This window comes from Desmodus rotundus, chromosome 1, assembly GCF_022682495.2.
Source record: "Desmodus rotundus isolate HL8 chromosome 1, HLdesRot8A.1, whole genome shotgun sequence".
Classification (NCBI taxonomy): Eukaryota; Metazoa; Chordata; class Mammalia; order Chiroptera; family Phyllostomidae; genus Desmodus; species Desmodus rotundus.
In genome coordinates, this window is record NC_071387.1 from 113,973,064 (window position 1) to 113,995,427 (window position 22,364).

General features: G+C 38.1%; 1 protein-coding gene across 2 annotated transcripts in view; it reads left to right on the plus strand.

The window, feature by feature from the left end:
* Positions 1-22,364, plus strand: part of TPST1 (tyrosylprotein sulfotransferase 1) — a 109,958-nt gene that overhangs the window by 78,691 nt on the left and 8,903 nt on the right. The window contains exon 4 of one of the 2 annotated variants that reach the window (XM_045204573.2): positions 11,773-12,723. The exons of the other annotated variant lie outside the window; for it this stretch is intronic. Coding sequence (XP_045060508.2) covers positions 11,773-11,817 — 45 coding nt within the window. The 3' untranslated portion in view covers positions 11,818-12,723. Of the gene's footprint in view, positions 1-11,772; positions 12,724-22,364 lie in introns of those variants that run through there. 2 annotated transcript variants of the gene reach the window in all.

Below are 22,364 nucleotides of genomic sequence, written 5' to 3' on the forward strand. Positions count from 1 at the left end.
AGTAGTATTGCCTCCACTTTCATAGGACATATAGAAAACAAATAGAAAAATGGCAGAAGTAAGCCCTGTATTGTCAGTAGTAACTTAAAACATGAATGGATGAAACTCATCAATTAAAAGATGGAGAGTGTGACAGTGGATTGAAAAACACGGTCAAGTATTTGCTGCTTACAAGAGACTCACTTTAGATCCAACGACACAAATAAGTTGAAAAAAAAAAGATGGAAAATATATTTTAGACAAATGTTAACCAAAAAGAGATGAGTTTGCTATACTACTATCAGACAAAATAGATTTTAAGTAAAAAATTGTCACTAGTGACAAAAGAGAATATTATATATTGATAAAATGGTCAGTTCATCAAGAAGATATAACAATTATAAATGTATATACATCAAACAACATATTCCCAAAATATATGGAGCAAACATGGACAGAATTTCAATTTCAAATAAAACAACTAAACAGATCAGAAAGGAAATACAGGACTTAAACGACACTACAAACTACTGAGACCTAGCAGGCGTATCGAGAACACTCCATCTAACAGCAGCAGGGTCTTCTCAAGTACACAGGGAACATTTTCCACCGCAGACCATATGTTAGGCCATAAAATAATTCAGTACATTTAAAGTAATTTAAATCATACAAAGTATCTTCTCCAACCACAACAGGATGAGGCTAGTAATTAATAACAGAAGGAAAACTAGATAATTTTCAAATATGTGAAAATTAAACATTACTCTCTTAATCAAAGAAGAAATTATTAGGGAAATTAGAAAATACTTTGAGATGAATGAAAATGAAAACAAACATACCAAATCATATAGGATTCATCAAAAGCCGTACTGACAGGGAAATTTATCTGTATGTCCCTATGTTAAAAATGAAAGATCTGAGACTTAACGCCCTGAGGAACTGGGAAAAGAACAGAAAACTATACACAAGGCCAGCAGAAGAAAGGAAATTTAAAAGATTAGAGCACAAATTAATGAAATAGAGAATCAAAAAAATAGAATCAACAAAACTAAAGTAGGTTATTTAGGATGATGAACAAATTGTGCCTGTAATGATGATTCCTGTTTCATTTATATTATTGGTTATTTTTTTTCCAGTTCTGCCTGTAAAGTCTTTTAGGTATGTTTAAACTGTAAGATAAGAAATGTATGTTCTATTTAAGCCACCAAGATTGTGGTGACTTGTTTTGCAGGAATAGGAAACTAATACAGCATATTTCAAAGAGAAAAGGAAAACTTAGTGAGAAAAATTGGCCTTATTTTACATGTTTGCAAATCCTTTTCATGTCTGATTTAATGGAGGACAACTGGATTCTTTTATATCCTGTATTCAATATCTTGAGATATCATACATGATGTAGCTTCTGGAAAATGCCATCGTACAGTTTTTTAGATTTTTAAAATCATCTTTTGGTTTTACTAATTTTTCTCTATTGTGTCTGTGTTTTCTATTAGATTGATTTCTGCTTTTATCTTTATTTCCTCTCTTTTATGTTTTTGGGTTTAATATGCTATTCTTAGTCTAACTTCCAGCCTGGATGCTTACTTAAATCATTGGTTTCAACCTTTATTTTATTCTTAAATATTCATTTAAGGTTACAAAGTACCATTTCAGCAAGGCCGTATCAGCATTCTAGATGTTTTTATATGTAGTATTTTTTTTGTTATTTAGTTTAAATATTTGGTAATTTTCATTTTGATTGTGTTTGTCTCATGGACTATTTAGTTTATTCTTTAATTTCCAAGCATTTAAGAATGTTCTTGTAATTAATTTCTACTTTAATACCAATATAACCAGAGAAGTTTGCACTATTTTTTTTTAGGTTTTAGAAATTTATTAACACTTGCTTTTGGCTGAATAAATTGTCACCATATTTTGCTGTGTATAATGGGCTCCCATGTAAAATGTACACCCAAGTTTTTGGCCCAAACTTTCAGGGAAAAAAATCTTTCATTTTAATTTTTTAATTGAATTATTTATTTATATTTAGACAGTTTTTTATACTATAAAGGAATTTTAGCATTTATTTTGAACATACTATGGTATAAGAAATTTTATGTAACAAAAAATTACAAAACATAAGAACAGATGCAAGATGTTTCAGGTACTACCCATGTACAATGTGCATCCTTATTTTTCCCTCAAAAATTTGGGCAAAAAGTGTGCATTATACATGGTAAAATATGGTAATTTCAGAAAGTCTTTTTTGTTCACTTTATTTTCTTAAAGATTTTACTTATTTATTTTTTTAGACAGAGGGGAAGGGAGGGAGAGAAACATCCATCAATGTGTGATTGCCTCTTGTGTGCCCCGTTACTGGGGACCTGGCCCGCAACCCAAGCATGTGCCCTGACTGGGAATTGAACTGGTGACCCATTGGTTCACAGGCCAGTGCTCAATCCACTGAGCCACACCAGCCAGGGTTCATTCACTTTAAAGGGATATTTATTTTGCAGTTTTTTGCTTACAACTGTTATATTGTGTTAGGTAAAGGTAGTTAACTGTGTTATAATTATCTTCTATAACCTTACCAATTTTATTGTCATCTTGGCCTATCACTTACTTAGACAAGTGAGTCAGAGTGCTGAGTATCACTGTGGTATTGTTTATCTCCTTTTAGGTCTGTCAGTCTTTGCTTTGGATATTTTGAGTGTAGAATACTTAAAAATATTCAAATTTAGAATTGTTACATCTTTCTACTGAACTTAACCCATTATCATTTTGAAATGTCTCTCTTTATTTATAAATACTTGTCTTACCTTAATATCTATTCTGTCTGATAATAAACTAGATACATTAGCATTGTTTTGCATGGTATATTGTGTTTGATCCTTTTACTTTTAGTCTTCTTTTATACTTAAGATTTTATTTTTAGTCCAGTCTGACATTTTCTTTCATTTGAATTAGTTTGTTTTCCTTTAATTTATTGGGTCTTCTGTAAGACTGTTTCTTTTGCCTTTAATTATCCTATTGGCATTTAGGAATATCACTCTTCTATACTTGTGTATTTAAAACAAAATACTGGACATATTATTTGAAAATCTATACAGCCAATTTGTAGTATATCTTTCTTTAGGGAAGATTTACTTATGTTTCTAGTAGGCAGTTAGGCTAACAGTACTAAATACCTTCAGATCCCCTTAAGCCAGTGTGGAAATATGATGATTTGAAGCTCTTTTGAAGTTCCTGTGAAGGCTTGTCTGTTTCCAGTTTATTTTTACTTCAGCATGTACTCCTTTGGAATCCGAACCAAAACTCTGGGGTGTTTACCTCTTCTTTGGTGGGTCCTAAAATCCAATTTTTAATGAAATTTATTGGGGTTCCATTGTTTAATAACTTTATATAAGTTTCAAGGAGGCATCATCTGCATATTGCATTGTGTGCTCACCACCCTGAGTCTAGTCTCCTTCCATAGTCTCCTTCTGTCACCATATATTTGACCCTCTTGACCCTCTTCAACCTCCCCCCACCCCCTTTCCCTCTGGTAATCACCATTCTGTTATGTCTATGAGTTTGTTCTGCTTGTTAGTTTGTTGTTTTCTGTTTTATATTCCACATATAAGTGAAATCATATAGTTCTTTTAAGTCTGCCTTATTTCACTTAGCATGATACTCTCAAGATCCATCCACGTTGTCACAAATGACAGTATTTCATCCTTTCTTACAGCCAAGTGGTATTCCATTGTATATATATGTGCCACATCTTCTTTATCCAATCATCCATCAAAGGACACTTAGGTTGTTTCCATATCTTAGCAACTGTGAATAATACTGCAGTGAACATAGGGGTACATATCTGTATGAATAAATGTTTTCAAATTTTTCAGGTACCCAAAAGAGGGATTGCTGGGTCATATGCTAGCTCTATTTAAAAAAATTTTTTTTTAAATCCTCACCTGAGGACATTTTTCATTGCTTTTAGAGAAAGAGGAAGGGAGAGAGTAAGTGAGAGAGAGGAAGAGAGAGAAACATCTATGTGAGAAAGAAACATTGATTGGTTGCCTCCCATATACACCCTGAGTGGCGATCGAACCCACAACCCAGGTATGTGCCCTGACCAGGAACTGAACCCACAGCTTTTTGGTTTACAGGATGATGCTCCAACCAATGGAGCCACGCCATCTAGTGCAACAGCTTTATTTTTAAATTTTTGAGGAACCTCCATACTTTTTTCCATAGTGGCTGTTTCAGTTTATATTCCCACCAGCAATGTATGAGGATTCCTTTTCCACCACATCCTCTTCAACACTTGCAATTGTATTGCCTTATTTGATAATAGCCATTCTGACAGGTGTGAGGTGGTATCCCCCAGTATTTCTTCTTCTTTTTTTATTGTTTACTCTATTACAGTTGTCCCCTTTTGCCCCCCTCCACCCAGCCCACCTCTCTAGCTTCCACTATCTTTAATACATTTATTTATTTGGTCAGTCTCCCCACATGTAATGAATCAGTTGTCTCCACTGCCGCCTTCCTTTTGGAAATGCCCTACTCACCCTGCCCGGCCCTGATATACTATGTTGGGCCTCTCCACAGTGACTTGTCACCTTGCCCAGTCTCTGACTCTGTGCCAGCGCACTCCCTCACGTGGGCACTCTGCTCACACTCACTCAGAATGCATCACTTTGTGCCAGATTATTCCTTTGCTCCTGCTTGAAAGACCTCTTCACCCTGCTAGGGTTACAACATCCCAACTGCCTGCACTCTTAAGTGGACACCTTCCTAACTCTGCCTTGTTGCTTTCCTACTCCTCGTGTTGGTATGCTTTGTAAAATTCAAACCTAGTTAAAAACTGTTTGATAGGGCTTTTCTGTTGGTTGTATTTCATTCTATTAGTAAGGTGTGGTATGTCTTGGTGAGTGTTAAAGGAGAGCTTGAGAAGTGTGTTCTGCTGTTGTTGGACGAAGTAGTCTTTAGATATCAGTTATATCCAGTTAATTGATGGTGTTGAGTTCAACTGTGGTCTTACTGATTTTCTGCCTGTTGGATCTGTCCATTTCTGCTAGAAGGGCCTGAGGTCTTCAACTATGATAGCGGATTCATCTCTTTCTTCTTGTAATTTTTGCTTCATGTAGGTTGATGCTCTGTTGTCAGGCATATACACATTAAGGATTATTATTCCTTCTTGGGGAATTGACTCCTTTTTCATTATGTATTGCTCTTATTTATCCCTGATATCTTCATTTGCTTTGCAGTGTGCTCTGTCTGATATTCATATAGCTAGCTACACTTGCTTTCTTTTGGTTAGTATTAGTATAGAATATTTTTGTCCATTTACTTTTAATTTATATGTGCCTGTATAAAATGGTGTTTTAGACATAACATAGAGTTGGGTCCTGTTTTTTGTCCATTCTTACAATCTCTGTCTTAGACCATTTTGACTATCGATGTTCAAAGCAACTTTTGATATACTCAGGTTAATATCTAACATATTTGTTATTGTTTTCTGTTTGTAGCCCTTTTTTATTTCTATTTGCCACTCTTTTTCTGTCTCGTATGGTTTTAATTAAACATTTTATATAATTTCATTTTCTCTCATTTTTTAGCAATAAGCTAAATAACTAATAATAACTAAGCAAAAATAACTAATAAAGTTATACTTCTCTTTTTTTACCTGAGCACACTTTCTGGAGCATGATCATTTTCCCTGTCCTGGTACCAGGCTAGCATTTGGCCAGGATTAGAATGGATTTCCTCATAATTTGAACTGGAGATGACTCCTTTACATATTCATTGAGACCTGTAAGTCTGAACAGTGGGTGTTTCACATCAGTAGATGTCTTCATTGTTGAGTGAGTGATTTAATGAAATTATTTGAATAATTTATCTTCTGTGTTTGCATGTCGAAAATATAACTCTTCAACTATTACAGATAATTTCAGTTAAACTCTTAAATTATAAAATAATGTACAATTGTAAGTGCAATATTGTTGCTCTAATAAGGAAAGATAATTGTCATTAAGTAGAACTTAATGACCAATGACCTCATAATTAATTAATTATTTCTCTCTCTCTCTTCTTTTTTTACATTTACAGCACAGTTTATCTCTTTGCTTGGAACTTCCTTTTTGTTATCTGAATATCTAGTTAACCTACATTTATATTTTGGGCCAGGTCACAGAGGAGATCTCAGAGCTCTTATATGTTAGAATCACTTGGCAAATTATCTTCAGCAAACTTTCTGTGCTGCAGATGGAGGATAACCTTTAAAGGCATTATTTAATCTATTTATTCCCATTTTTTTTAGTTTTTAAATTTGATTATGCTATTACACTTGTCCCAGTTTTTCTGCCTTTGCCCCCCTCCATGCAGTACCCCACACTGCCTCTGGCGATTCCCCCTCCTTTGTTCATGTCCATGGGTCATGCATATAAGTTCTTTGACAACTTCATTTCCTATACTTGCTCTTAACACTCCCTGCCTATTCTGTAACTACCAATTTGTACTTTTTAATATTATCACCTTTTCCCCCGTTCCCCTAGACTGCCCCACTGGCCACCATCCCAATGTTCTCCACAACCTATGATTCTGTTTCTGTTCTGCTTGTTTGCTTAGTTTGTTTTATAGATTCAATCGTCGATAGTTAAGTATTTATTGCCATTTTAATGTTCATAGTTTTGATCTTCTTTTTCTTAAATAAGTCCCTTTAACATTTCATATAATAATGATTAGATGATGAAGAACTCTTTCTTTAGCTTTACCTTGTCTGGGAAACACTTCATCTGCCCTTCAAGTCTAAATGATAGCTTTGCTGCATAGAATAATCTAGGTTGGAGGTCCTTGCTTTTCGTCACTTTGAATGCTTCTTGCCAATCCCTGCTAATCTGCAAAGTTTCTTTTGATAAATCAGATGACAGTTTTATAGGAACTCCTTTGTAGGGAATTACCTGCTTTTTTTCTTACTGCTTTTAAGATTCTGTCTTGAAAATGCAGACAACTATAATTGAACAACAATAAAAAAAAAGAAGAAGAAGATTCTGTCTTTATCTTTACCCTTTGGCATTTTAATTATGATGTGTCTTGGTGTGGTCCTCTCTGTGTCCATCTTGTTTGAGACTCTGCTTCCTGGTCTTGTATGTCTGTTTCCTTCGCCAAACTAGGGAAGTTTTCTTTTATTATGTTTTCAAATAGGTTTCTAATTTCTTGCTCTTTCTCTTCTTCTGGCATACCTATGATGTGAATGTTGGAATGCTTGAACTTGTTCCAGAGGCTCCTTATGCCATCCTTGTATTTTGGGATTCCTTTTTCTTCCTCTTATACTGATCAGATGTCTTTTTCTTCCTTATGTTCCAAATAATTTATGTGATTCTTGGCTGTATCCACTCTGCTGTTGATTCCATGTAAATTGTTCTTTATTTCAATTACTGTCTCCTTCATTTCTGATTGGATTACTTTTTATGATGTTGCTGTGCCCACTGAGATCCTTGAGCATAAAGCTATTTGAGCACAAGCTATAAAGTGATCTGTAGATGGCTGCTGCTAGTGCTGGGCCTGGGGCCACTCAACAAGAGGGATGGGGGCTGGGCTCAGCTGTTGCTTGTTTGAGCATATTTAGGAAGATCTTATGCCTTTGCCTAGCCCAACCGTTCATATGGAAAGCTGCTGTTACCAGTTTGGGTGGGCTTATAAATTGGATGGGGCAGAGCCTTAGGTGATCATCAGGGTGGGGCTCACCATGTGAGCCAGGTTGATGGATACTCAGATAAGGTGCCGCTCGACTGTGGCTCTGTGCAGGGGAGGGCTCAGAAAAGCAACAATGGCTGCTGTTGGCACTTCTGTCTGGGAGGAAGCTGTCCCCCAGCTCTTGCTCTGATGCCAGACACTTCAGTTCCTCCCCATATGCCACTGATGCCCTTTTAGGTGCTGCCCTGGTGCTAGAGCCCAGTGGGACTGATGCCTGAGAACCCCACAGTTTCTTCTGCTAACCCCTTTTCCCACTGGTTTTTACAGCCAGAAGTTATGGGGACCTATCTTCTTGGCACTGGAACCCTGGGCTGGATGGTCTGGTGTGGGGCTGGGATCCCTTCCTCCTGAGATATCTATCCATTTTATATCTACCACATGTGGGTTTGGGACCAGCCCTGTTCTGTGTTTCTGTGTCTCTGCTCTTCTGTCCCTCCTACCCATCTGGATTAATGTGGTTTCTTTAATTTCTTAGTTGTTGGACTTCCATACAGCTCATTTTTCTGATGGTTCTTAGGGATATTTTTTCTGTAGTTTAGCTGTAATTTTGATATGGTTGTGCAAGGAGGTGAGCTGCATTTACCTATGCATCCATTGTGACCTGAAGTCCCAATTAACTATTTCTTTTTTTTAATTATTTTATTGTTGTTCAATTACAGTTGTCTGCATTTTCTCCCCACCACTCCCCCCCCACCCCAGCCAAACCCACCTCCCTCCCTTGCTTCCACCCTCCCCCTTGGTTTTGTCCATGTGTCCTTTATAGTAGTTCCTGAAAACCCTTCTCCCACTGCCCCTTCCCCCCCTCCTCTGGCTATTGTTAGATTGTTCTTAATTTCAATACCTCTGGTTATATTTTGTTTGCATTTTTCTCTTGTTGATTATGTTCCAGTTAAAGGTGAGATCATACGGTATTTGTTCCTCACTGCCTGGCTTATTTCACTTAGCATAATGCTCTCCAGTTCCATCCATGCTGTTGCAAAGGGTAGGAGCTCCTTCTTTCTCTCTGCTGTGTAGAATTTCATTGTGTAAATGTGCCATAGTTTTTTTGATCCACTCACTTGCTGATGGGCATTTAGGTTGCTTCCAGCACTTGGCTATTGTAAATTGTGCTGCTATGAACATTGAGGTGCATAGGTTCTTTTTGGATTGGTGTTTCACCAATTAACTATTTCTTAGTAGAGTTTCTCTTCAATATAGTCATGAAATTACTACTCCTCAAGAGCATTTTCTACTTGGTTTTATAATTTTTTCCAAATTGGGTTAAAAAAGATCCAAATTTCAGAATTCTTAACATTTTTTTAAGCATGCATTTCAATTTGAAGTGCTTTTGAGCAGAAACTTGGTGGCAGATACTGAGATTTACTATGGAGCCTCTAGTAGTCTCTGGGAAGTAATTATTTTATAGAGAAAGAAAAGAGTGAGTCATTAATATGAAAAATGATTACTCTTCACTGATGGAAGCATAATCTAGTTCAGCAGTTCTCACATTTTTTAGTAATAGGACCAAAATTATTAAAAATTATCAGAGACTCCAAAGAGCTTTTGTTTACATACATTATATTTATATCAATGTTTACTGTATTTAAAGTTCAAATTGGAAATTTTTTAATATTTAAATACATTTAGAAATAGTCAGAAATCTATTGTATATGAAACAGAATGTAGCATATTTTTATGAAAATTAAAAACACTGTCAAGTAAAATATGCTAGATACAAAAGGGAAAATATGATTCTACTTATAGTGGATAAAATAGGCAAATTCATAGAAACAGAAAGTAAAGTAGTGATTATTAGGGGCTGGGCTATGATTCCATTTCTATAAAGTTCAAAGTTATTCTTATTAAGGGAGAGACACATTGTGATTAGAAGCAGCCACAAAAGAGACTGCTGGGTCATTTTCATTTCTCAATCTATGTTCATTCCATAGTTTCATTGAACTTTTTATCCATAATTTACATATTTTCCTTTATATATTATACTTTGATTAAAATCTATTTAAAATTCGGGGGGAAGATATCTGGATTTCAGTTATATTTATTTATTTATTATTTTTTTATCCTCACTCAGGGACATGCTTATTGATTTTAGAGAGAGAAGAAGAGAGAGGGGGCAGGGGGAGAGAAAACACTGATGTGAGAAGGACACATCAATCGGTTGCCTCTTGTATGTGCCCGGATCAGGGACCGAACCCACTACCTGGGTATGTGCCCTGATAGGGAATTGAACCTGCAGCCTTCTGGTTTCAAGATGACTCTCCAACCAGCTGAGCTACACCAGCCAGGGCGTGATTTCAGTTTTTAAATGTTGGACTAAAGATAGCTATTTTTTCTCATCTTAGAAACCATCTGAAAACAATAACCATGACAAAAAAATAGAAACATAAATTCTGTTTTTGACACTTAAGAGAAATCTGTGCTCCCAAATCAGGCACTGAGAAAGAATGGACAAATGCAGCAAATGTCAAACGAGAATGAGAGAGACTTATTGAGAGAAAACATTGAGGAATGGTCAACAAACGCAGGGAAGGGCAAAGGTGGGGAGGACAGCAACTCAGACACTTTAGGCAAGAACCCAGCTTTCCACAGAATTGGCCAGACCTGAGAGCAATACCAACAGCCTGTTGTCTGTAATAAAACAGTGTACAGTTAAGAACCAGCAGGTCCCTAGACAGAGTTTGACATGAAATGTCAAGAAGCCAGGAGGTGGGGGACACAGACCGTAAGCCATATTTGTACCATGCTGTCTGGTGACAAGTAGGTTGAAGGAGAGATTCAGCAATGACAGCGGCCCTACACTGTGGATCTTGGTTGGTGGTGGAGAAGTAAAGTAAAAAACCCAATTCTCATATATAAATTGTGTCATAAAGAGAATTCCTGCTAACTTGGAATGCAGCCCTGGCCCTTCCTCAATATGATATATGATATCATTTTCACATCCTATATATCAAATATAAATATTTGAAATATAAACAACTTTTTCAAAAATGAGTAATCAAAATGGAATCAGCACTAGATGGAAACTTGACCAAACATATAACACTGAATTTAAAAAAATAAGGAAACAATCACCTTTACAAATGTTATTATTCAGAAGGAGATATGAAGCATGTGCAAGTTTTCAGCTTTTGCGTAGGAAACAAGATTTGTCATATATATGACACAAGACTCTTGAGGTAAGGCATTTCTCAAATAGAGGTAGGAGATTTTAATCCTGTGAAGCCAAAAGAGTACAAATACCACTACATGGAGATCTGTAGTGGGGAAAATAAATAAAAAACAAAAAAATGCCTGCTCACACACACACACACACACACACACACACACACGGCTTGAAAGTCTCCTTTTCATTGAACTCAACAGTTATCAATCTCTTTCTTAAACCAGCCTTTACTTTCTGCTTTAAGGAAAATTTGAGCCTTATCTTTCTGCTTCTATATTGATTTCCAATATATAAAGTCTTAAATCTAGTTTCATTGAACGTCATAACAGAGTGGAGGTGTGAAATCTTTCCTTTTTCTTAATCTCCTTTTCTCTTTAGGGCCTTCTTCCCTACAGGGAATATGGTCGTCCCAGCCCAGCTTTCCTTTTCTCATCATATCCACTTTTTAAAAAGAAAAAAAATAAATAAAAGAAAGAACGACGAGGCAAAGCATCTATATATGCAATGTGATTCTTCTAGAATGGTCTTCCAGGCAGGAAAAAAAGATCGTAATAGATTTTTCTGCTTTTCATTGGTTCCTTCATGAACATTTCAAAATGCAATTAAGCAAAAGAGTAATTTTTAAGCTATATAATGTTTTTATCAAATAGTTTAAAATTCTTGAGTTCTTTCATGTCCAAGAGTAGGATTGAAAAGAATGATAGAATGAGGGACAATGTTGTATAAAATAATGTCATATGTGGCCCTGAAGGTTCTGCAGCTTTAAATCAGGGAAGTGGCAACAGAGTCACTTTTTCTGCTTTTCTGTGCTCGTTGAATCCTGTAAGTTGGCCTTAGAAACTGTTCTCAGTCCTTCAGCTATAAAAATGGAGACCATTATGAAAGGATCTCATTCATTTATTTTTTTTTTTCAGCCCACGGTCTACTCGTCTCTGCATCCCAGATATAAGGATGATTAAGTCTCTGTCCTTCCCCTTGAGAAGTACGGCAAAGATAGATTTGCAATGAACTGTTTCTAGTTCACAGCTACTACACATTCCCAACTCAACTCCCATTCCAGTCCACCTTGTCCAACTTCGCCCAAAAGTCAACACACTGAAACATTTCTTCAAAACATTGTTTCAGTAGAATGTTATGCTTCTGAGCTAATATTCTTTTCTTAATATAGGGAATATAACATCTTTTCAGTTGTTTCTGGACAGCACAAGACTATTGAACTCTCCAAGAGCCCGGTCGGAGATTTGCAAAGCTGCCAAAATATTTTTAGACAAACGAGAATATGTAAACATACATGTTACCAGCTGTTTCATATTTGTTCTGTGGAGATAACGAGTCCCTAGCGGGCCGCAAGAGCCCAGTGGGACTCAAGATGTAAATTTCAAAGTCTAGATTCTTTCCTGTATTATCATATTTAGCTGGTGTTGTGTTTTCTCTGCGTGTGAAACTATCAAGTCATAATTTCTTAAAGGGGAATGGTTAATACATTATTAAAAATATTGAATTACATTACAAAATAAATAACAGCAGGCCAAGCATGTGTCAATGATGAAAGTTTGTCTGAACTAAGGATTATGATTAATCCATTTTTGTGCACTTGAGTACAATTGGAAAGAAGAAGAAAGGGAGGAGTTGTAAGACTGATCTTTTAACTTTTGAAATATATGTATGTGTGTGTGTATATATATATATATATATAGATAGATAGATAGATGCTTAACACATAGTATAATCATTAGTAAATGTTTCTAGAGATTGTTTAAAATTCTCTTATTTTAAAAGAATGCTTTGAGTTAAGTCAAGGATTGGCACTTATAGCTCACAGGCCAAATCTGGCCTGCCACCTGTTTTTGGAAATAAAGTTTTAGTAGAACATACTATGCTCATTTATTTACATTTTGGCTGTGTTTGCTTTCTTACTGCAATAGCAGAGTTGAGTAATTGGAAAAGTGTCTGTAGGGTCCACGAAACCTCAAATATTTACTCTCTGGCCTTTTCCAGAGCAGGTTGCCAACCCCCGAGTTTAATCCTAACTTTCACTATTCACGAATTATATAGTTCTTATACTCCAGTGAGCTCTGTAAGGTTAATATATTGCTGGTGTTGAAATTTTTTTTTGATCTCTCTGATTTTTTTCCCAACTTTTTCATACTTATAGAAAAATTTGAAGAACAGCTAAATACCTTTATTATTATTCATTAGTTAAAATATTGCCATATTTGCTTCATCGCTTTATTTGTATGTACATATATTTGCAGATGTTTTGCTGCTGCTGCTGAATTGCTTGAAAGTTGTAAATATTATGCTTCTTCAGCCCACATGTCTAAGAATAAGAACATTCCCCTACGTAACCCATTGTTTTAAAATTTGAAGACACATGTCGAGCTTGTTGCTTGCGTGTGAGGGCTACACAACTGTCGTCTCTATAGCACTTTGTTCATCCCTGTGCTCCTGTTTATAAGCTGTAAAAAATCTAAGTGTCATGCATCGGCTATCTAAGTATAATGCATTATCCTTTGCTTACATGTGGCAGATGCCCCCCTAAAGATTTCCATGTCCTAATCCCTGGAATCTGAATTTGCTGCATACATGTAGGTGTGATTAAGGAATTAAAAATGAAATTGTCCAGTAGTATCTGGGTGGGCCCAATGTAATCACAAGAATCTTCATAGAGGGAGGCAGGAGAGTTCAAAGCAGAGAAGGTGATGTGACATTGGGGTAGGGAGAGGTAGAAGAGGGTAAAGGGGATAATTGGTGATGGGAAGACACTTGCCTTTGATGGTAAACGCACAATACTATGTACAGATGATGTGTTATAATTTTATTAACCAATGTCACTGCAAGAAATTCAGTAAAAACTTTTTAAAACTAGCCCCGGTTGGTGTGGCTCAGTGGATGGAGTACCTCCGTTTGAACTGAAAGGTTGCTGGTTTGATTCCCAGCCAGGGCACATGCCTAGGTTGCGGGCCAGGTCCCCAGTTGGGGGTGTGTGAGAAGCAACGGATCAATGTATCTCTTGCACATCGATGCTTCTCTGCTTCTCTTTCTCCCTCCCTTCCCCTGTTTCTAAAAATAAGTAAATAAGCCCTGGCTGGTATAGCTCCGTGGATTGAGTGAAGGCTTTGAACCAAAGGGTCACTGGTTCAATTCCCAATCAGGGCACATGTCTGGGTTGCGGGCCAGGTCCCCATTGGGGGCCACCTGAGAGGCAACCACACATTGCTATTTCTCTCCCTCAGTTTCTTCCTTCCCCTCCCTCTAAAAGTAAATAAATAAAATATTTTAAAAATTTTAAAAATAAAAATAAGTAAATAAATTTTTTTTTAATTTAAAAAAGAAAAGGCCTCTGTACTGTTAAGAAAAGAAGTAACATCCCATTATTTTTGTCATATTCTAGTTCTTAGAAGCAAGTCACTAGACCTAGCTCATACTCAAAGGAAGGGGGTTACACAAAGTTAGGAATTCCAGAGGGAAAGGATCATAGGGACTCAATTTCAGAGGCTGCCTGCCACAAATAACAAGGCACAGAATGTCTCAGAATGTGGCCACAAACACTTTTAGCACAAAAATCATTTTTCAAAGCGATTTTATTTATTTATTTTTAGAGGGGAAAGGAGGGAGGAAGAGGGGAAAGAAACATCGGATCAGTTGCCTGTTGCACGCCCCCCAGCTGGAGGCCTGGCCTATAACCCAGGCAAGTGCCCTGACCAGGAATCAAACCAGCAACCTTTCAACTTGCAGGCTGGTGCTTAATCCACTGAGCCACGCAGATGAGGGCTCATTTAGAAAGAGTTTAATATTCTCCATAAGATAAGCTAAGTTTAGATTGGCCTCAACATTTCTGACAGTTTCTCACATAATTTATACAAGCTTGACTGAAACCCTTGGGAATCTGTCATTCTAGAGTCAAGTTTCTGGGTAGATATGTCCTATTAAGGATCAAATCTTAATAATTTGGTGATCACATACATTTTTACCTTCTTAAATAAATTACTGATCATAATTTGAAATTTTATTTCATCAAAAAAGTAATCATGCATTATAAAGAGAAAATACCTGTCTTTTCTTTCCATAGGATGTAGAACTGTCTCTTCTTAAAGAATTTAAGGCTTCCTGTCCACCTGTTATAATTTCTGTGTCTTCTGTTATTTCATTTGTCACTTCTCAGTTATCAGTACGTACCCATTGTCCTCCTGTCAGCTGTATCCAATGGCTGCAGGGTAACGGCTGAAACTGTGTGCAGAGGCAAAGGGACCTGCAGAGGGCTGGACCTGCAGTCTGCGAGTCATGTTACTGATATCGTCAGTGTACCTCCGCCAAGACTTTTGCTTGTATCTTAACTGTAAATGTTACTGTAGGACCATAGTAACAGGTGAAGCGATATTGGGCTTTTAATTAATTGATTGATTGATTAATTGATTAAAACTTTCTAATTAATCTTAAAAGAAACCTGAAAGTGACCCTGGCCACATAGCTCAGTTGGTTGGAGTGTCGCCCTGACACACCAAGGTTGCGGGCTCCATTCCGGTGCAGGCTTCGGTCCCAGTCAGGGCACACACACGAAGCAACCAGTGGATGCATAAGTGGAACAACAAATAGATCTCTCTCTCTCCCCCTCTCTCTCACCCCCTTCTCCCTCCCTACCTCTCTCTCAGATCAATTAAAAAATTTTTTAATAAAAAGAAAGCTGAAAGTGGTCCTGGACACAAGAATGATGCATTGCTCACTTCAGCCAATATTCTGAAACTTTTTTCCTTGGATTTTTGAAACTTCACGAGCAACTTAGACAAATTCTCCTTTCTTCCCTAGCTCTGTATTCTAGGTATTTCTACAACGAAGGATGTACTTATAATGGATTTAATTATATCTCACTCCAAAAAATAGAACCTGATTTCAGTCTAAACTTAAAGCAGCAAATATAATTTACTTTTCTGTTTATTTATTTTGAAATGGTATCTGTTGCCTACTAAGGCTTCTCACAAGGAAACATACTATCATTACCACAAGTGAAAGCTATAGAGCAGAGTTAAATATGTGGAACTCACATTTTTGTATGCATTTCTTTTTGATCTTATTTAGTGTTTTTCTGTGTGAGAGGATCAAGAGCAGTGCAGTAACCTTTATATCTTGTTAGATACAGACCTAGGAGGCCTGCTAGAAAGGGCAAAGGTGGGACTGAAAAAGTAATTCTTGTGATCCTCATGCTTTGAAAAACTTCCTTCAAAATCACAAAATATTAGAACTTGCAGGAGAGTGGTTTAAATACCCTTAGTCCTTCCCTCCAACCCTCCCACCCCAATCTGGTCTCCTGCAAATAATTAACAGTGAAACTAAAGGTTATGTGAATTAATACAGTGTCTCTCCTACTTATCTTTTCCTCTGTGCAACATAGAATTTATTTTTCAGTAGTAGTGTGCTCCTCTATTAATCAATCCCATAAGTGGTGGGAACACATATAGATTAAAAGTAAAGGGGTGTCAAGATTTATGGTTAAGATGGCGGAATAAGTAAACATAGCTCACCTCCACGCACAACCACATCAAAATTCCAACTAAACTATAGAACAACCATCACTCAGAACTGGCAGATATCAAGTTGAATGGAAGTCTGACAACTACAGAATTACAGAAACCACATCCATCCAGACTGGTAGGAGGGGAAGAGACTTGGAATGGGCTGGTCCCACATCCACATGTGGTGAATAAAAATTTGGAAGGGATACCTCAAGAGCAAGGAGTCCCAGCACCATACCAGGCCCCCAGCCCAGGGTGCCAGTGCCAGGAAGATAAGTCCCCATATCTTCTGGCTGCAAAAACCAGCAGGGATTGAGTTGGTGGAAGAAACTTCTAGAGTCCCAAGCAGTTCCTCTTAAAGAACCCACACACGAACTTAGTCAGACTCCCTCTGAGCTCCAGCACCACTGGGGTTAACAGCTTGAAAAGCACCAGTGACATACAGGGAGGAACTTAAGTGGCTGGCATCAAGGCAAGAGCCGGGGGACAGCTTTCTCCCAGACAGAAAGGCAGGCAGAGCCACAGAGCCTGCAGGCATGTGCCATATCTGAGATGCCATCAACCTGGCTAGCACTGTTTGCCTACCCTGAAGTTCCCCTGAACTTCCATCCCACCCAACTTACAACTGTTAACAGTAGCTTTTCCATATGAGTGGCTGGTCTTGGCTCCGGCTTCACAACTTCCTAAATCCTTTTAAACAAGCAACAGCTGGCCTTAGTGAGCACCCAGCCCCTGTTCCTCTTGCTAAGTGGCCCCAGGCATGGAACTAGCAGCAGTCAGCCTAGATTCACAGCTTGGCTATGCCTGGGAATCTCCAAGCCCAGCACAAGTAGCAACCATCTCAGATTGCTTTATAGCTCAGGCAGGGTGACCCCAGGCAAAACACAGGTTGGGGCTGAGCTCGGCCTGCACCACTCAGGAAACCCCAGGGCCAGCACACCCAGTGGACAGCTACAGACCACATCGGAGCATCACCTCCCTGCCTGGCCCTGCACAGCTGATCCTCTGTGGAGGGTGGAGGTTGGTGGTAAGTGGTCACAGCCAATCCTTACACCTGACTGGCCTGGGTAAATCCCTCCCATTGATCTGCCAAGAGCAACCAAGACTCAACTACAAGAGGAGGGTGTACTCAGCTCACACGAAGGGTGCACCTCCAGTACCCAGCTTGGGTGATAGGGGAGGCTGTGCCACTGGACCGTACAGGACACCTACTACATTAGGCCACACTACCAAGACACCGATTCATAGCAGTTCTACCTAATATATAAAAACAAACACAGGGAGGCTGCCAAAATGAGGAGAAAAAGAAACGTGGCCCATATGAAAGAACAGATCAAAACTCCAGAAAAAGAACTAAACAAAAGGGAAATAAGCAATCTATCAGACACAGAGTTCAAAACACCGTTTATAAGGATGCTCAAGGAACTTAGGACCTCAACAGCATAAAAAAGATCCAGACAGAAATGGAGGATACACTAATTGAAATAAAGAACAATTTACAGGGAAACAACAGTGGAGTGAATAAAGCCAAGAATCAAATAAATGATTTGGAACAAAAGGAAGCAAAAAACAACCAATCAGAACAACAAGAAGGAAAAGAATCCAAAAAAATGAGGATAGTGTAAGCAGCCTCTGGGAGCACTTCAAGCATTTCAATATTTGGATCATAGGGTGCCAGAAGGAGAAGAGAAAGAGGAAGAAATTGGAAATCTGTTTGAAAAAATAATGAAAGAAAACTTATCTAATTTGATGAAGGAAATAGACATGCAAGTCCAGGAAGCACAGAAAGTCCCAAACGAGATGCAAAGAAGCCCACTTCAAGACATATCATAATTAAAATGCCAAAAGTTAAAGAGAAAATCTTAAAAGCAGCAAGAAAAAAGAAGTTAATTAGCTAGAGAGGAGTTCTATAAGACTGTCAGCTGATTTCTCAAAAGAAACTTTGTAGGCTAGAAGGGATTGGCAAGAAATATTCAAGGTGATGAAAAGCAGGGGCCTACAGCCAAGATTGCTCTATCTAGAGGAAAGGGGGAAATATTGGGAAAACTATAATAGCATAACCAATAAAATATAATTAAAAAGTAAAGAGGTAAATAAAGATATATGATAATACTAATAACAGAAAGACTGGAGTAGCTTTCAAACCAAGCTAAAGACTTCGTTAAGAGAATGAAAAGACAGGCCACAGTCTGGAGAAAATCTTTGCAAAATACACATCTGATAAAGGACTGGCATTCAGAATTTGCAAAGAATTCTTAAAACTCAAGATTAAAAACCAGCAATTGAAAAATGGGCTAAAGATCAAACAGACACCTTGCCAAAGAAACTATACCAGTGGTATATAAAAATGTGGTCAATCATATGGCATTAGGAAAATGCAAATGAAGAGAGCAATGAGATACCACTACACACCTATCGGAGTGGCCAAAATCCAGAGCACAGACCCCACCGCATGACTGCAAGGATGTGGAGCCACAGGAGCACTCATGCGTTGCAGAGTGGTACAGCCGCTTGGAGGACAGGTTGGCAGTTTTTTATAAAACTAAGCATATTCTTATACAGTCCACCACTCACACTCCTTGGTATTTACCCAAATACCAACTTGAAAACTTATGTTCACGCAAAAAGTGTACACAAATGTTTATAGCAGCTTTATTCCTGGTTACTCAAACTTGTAAGCCAAGATTTCCTTCAGTAAGTATGGATAAACTGCTGTGTATTCATACAATGGAACTTCATTCAGTGATTTAGAGAAATGAATTATCAAGGCACAAAAAGACAGGGAGGAAACTTAAGTGTCTATCACTAACTGAAAAAAGAAGCCAATATGAAAAAGCCACGTACTGTATGATTCCAACTCTATGACGTTCTAAAAAACACAAAGCCATGGAGACAGTAGAGAGCTAGGGGAAGGGGACCAAAATAGGTGGCGGTGCACAGGAGACTTTTATGATCGTGGAACTCTTCTGTATACTACTGTAATGGTGACTATGTGTCAAAACCCACAGAAAGTGCAATACAAATAGTGAACCCTAGTGCAAACTAAACACTTTACTAATAACAGTGTATTCATACTGATTCATTAATTGTAACATGTTCCACAGTCATGCAAGATATTAGTAATAGGGGAAAGGGTGGAAGAAGGAGAGCAAGCATATGAGACTCTGTACTTTCTGCTCTATTTTTCTGTAAACCTAACACTGCTCTAAAAAATAAAGTATATTAATATAAAAATTTATGAGGCAATTAGCTTCAGCTAAAACACACACAAGTTGTATAAAAGAAGTAAGTATGTGATATTTATATTGTCATTTCATAGAGATATTTATTGTAATAATAGTGAAAATTTAAAGACTGTGGTTCTAACCAAAAAGCATTATGTAATTTTTGAGAGACTAGAGGAAGGAGGTGTTTCAGACCTGATATCCTCCTCCGTCACAGTAGGGAGTCTGTGTGACAGAAGCGAACATCCATGCGCCTAACCAAAGGTGTGCCCAAGCCGTCTCCCCGTGTTTCCTGCATCATCAGATTTTGCTCTCCAACAGACCTTTCCCATCAATAAACAAACATGCCCTTAGGGTTTTTTTAGTTTAATACACACACATACACATACACTTCTTTTTCTTTTTTTTTTAAAGATTTTGTTTATTTTTAGAGAGAGGGGAAGGGAGAAGGAGAGGGAAACATCAATGTGTGGTTGCCTCTTGCACGCCCCCTACTGGGGACCTGGCCCACAACCCAGGCATGTGCCCTGACTGAGCATCCAACCGGCGGCCCTTTGGTTCGCAGCCCACGCTGAATCCACTGAGCAACACCAGCCAGAGCAGGATGGTCCTTTTAAAATGAAGAATGATGATGGTACTTAGTAGCTTCCCATTTCACTGCATTGAACAAATTACTTAATTTCTTTGTGCCTCGGTTGCTTTCTTTCTAAAAAGATAATACCTCCCTCAAGAGACTGTGGGATTCAATAAGATAATTAATACATATGAAGCTCTTACTTAACGCTAACCTGGTGCAGAGAAAATAATAAAATTTACTTGCTGTTTTTAAAAATTTTTATTTTATTTCCAATGCACCCTCCAAATCAAAAGCCTACTTTTGTCTCCTTGTCATTTCTTCAGGGCTTGAGATGGGAGGGTTCTGTAGGAAGGATTGGAGTCTGGGCACCTAGCTCATTGCTGTCAGGCAAAATCCTCAATCCATTACTGCCAGAGAATAGTATGTCCAGAAACACTGTTCATTTAACCAAAGGAAATTCCATTCCTAACGTGGCTGTTTTTGTAAGCAATGCGGGACTTGGTGTCCTGAGTTAAATAGGAATTGCTTTATCAGTAGAAAGTGTTCTTTTTGTCAGTACCGTAGTTCCTAACTTTGAGGCATTTGTTCCCGGAAGGATAATGAAAGGAGACAGCTTTCCACTATTTTTTGATTAAGCCTTTTATCTGCGGTTTTATCCTGACCCCTTTTAAGTTATTTATTACATATGTGACATCACATATTTAGGTTTTTTTTTCCCCTTCATATAAGTCTCACCTCTCTGACAGTGTTGGTACCTGGGAGACACTTATATTTAATGTTCCAACTCATATTTCTGTCATGCCTTGCTGTTTTTTTTACAATGAACCAAACAGAGAAGGTAAGATTCAATCAGAAGATGTGCTAATGGTAATGAAATGCAGAGCGTGGTGTATAGTGGGAGAGGGCAGAGGCAGCTAGCTGCGAGGCAGGACGTTCAGTTTCTGAGAGTCTGAGGAAATGTGGGGAATATAAGAAAAGTTTCTGGGGACCTAACCCATGAACAGTGGAAGAGGGACTGGGGTAAAATGAACCTGTTCTGGTTCAGTAAAGGAGCCAGGACACAAAACCTAGGCCTGGGCAGCTTATGCCCGAGAGGCTTGGAGGATGGGCTTGGAGGATGGGCTTGGGACTTAAGGGTGAAGGAAAGACACTTGAGAATCTGGTAAAAAAACAACAACAAAGAAAGCCTTCTTAGTGGCTTGAGTCTCTGTGTTGGATACAGTACCTACTTGCCCCGCAGATAATAGTAGATAGGCGCAAAGGGAGTGAGTGTTAATAAGATACACGGCTCCAGGGGTTTAGACAATTCCTGCAGAGAAAGCTGGAACAACCTCTGGACTGTGGTGTTAAGGCAGAGCAAACAGTGTTCTTATATGCAGATTCTTGAAGGAGCAACTTAGCCAGTCCCCCAGTGACCTGGGACAATTTGAGGCTACAAAAGAGATGGCGGTAGCTTTTGAGACACTTCTAGCAGCTTCAGTGTTATCTTGCATCTACCTCAGCCTGAAGAAGAAGTGCCTTATCCATAAGTCTGATATCTCTCTTGCAATTTAAGTTTCCCAGGGCTGTAGCACAGACCCCGAAAGAAGAGACCAGGTTTTAGAAATTGCAGAGAAAGAGATAGGGAAAAAACCACATTCATTCTCTGAAGCTCAGAAGGAATGCTGCTACTTTTAGAAGTGGATCAGTTGTCCTACAACCAAGTAAAAATCCTTGAGGTTTGTAGGCTTTAGGGTTCACCAGAGATTTCTTTGTCCTCTGACGGACTACCCAGTGACTCTCTTGCCAATAGCAATCCATAGTTTTTTTAATGTCTCCACTTTCAATTGCCATGAGTAGTTTCTAAGCTGTTGCAGTGTTGAAACAAAAATCTTTGTACTCAACGAAGTGTGTGTGTGGTAAATTTCTAGCATTAAACTACTGGCTTATTTGTTTATTCAGTTTTGTCATTCAAGTGTATAACACACACATACAGCGAAGTACACAAATCATAGCTCGATAAACGATCATAAAATGAACACACCTTCATAGTCTCTACCCACGGCAAAACAAAATTGTCAGCTCCCTGAAATGTCCCTCCTGCCCCGTCCCTGTCACTACCACTTCCCTCCTCCCCAGAGTAAACATATCTTCTTTTCTAACAGACTTATTTTGCCTGTTTATGATCTTTAAAAGTTTTAAATCAATGTGTGTAG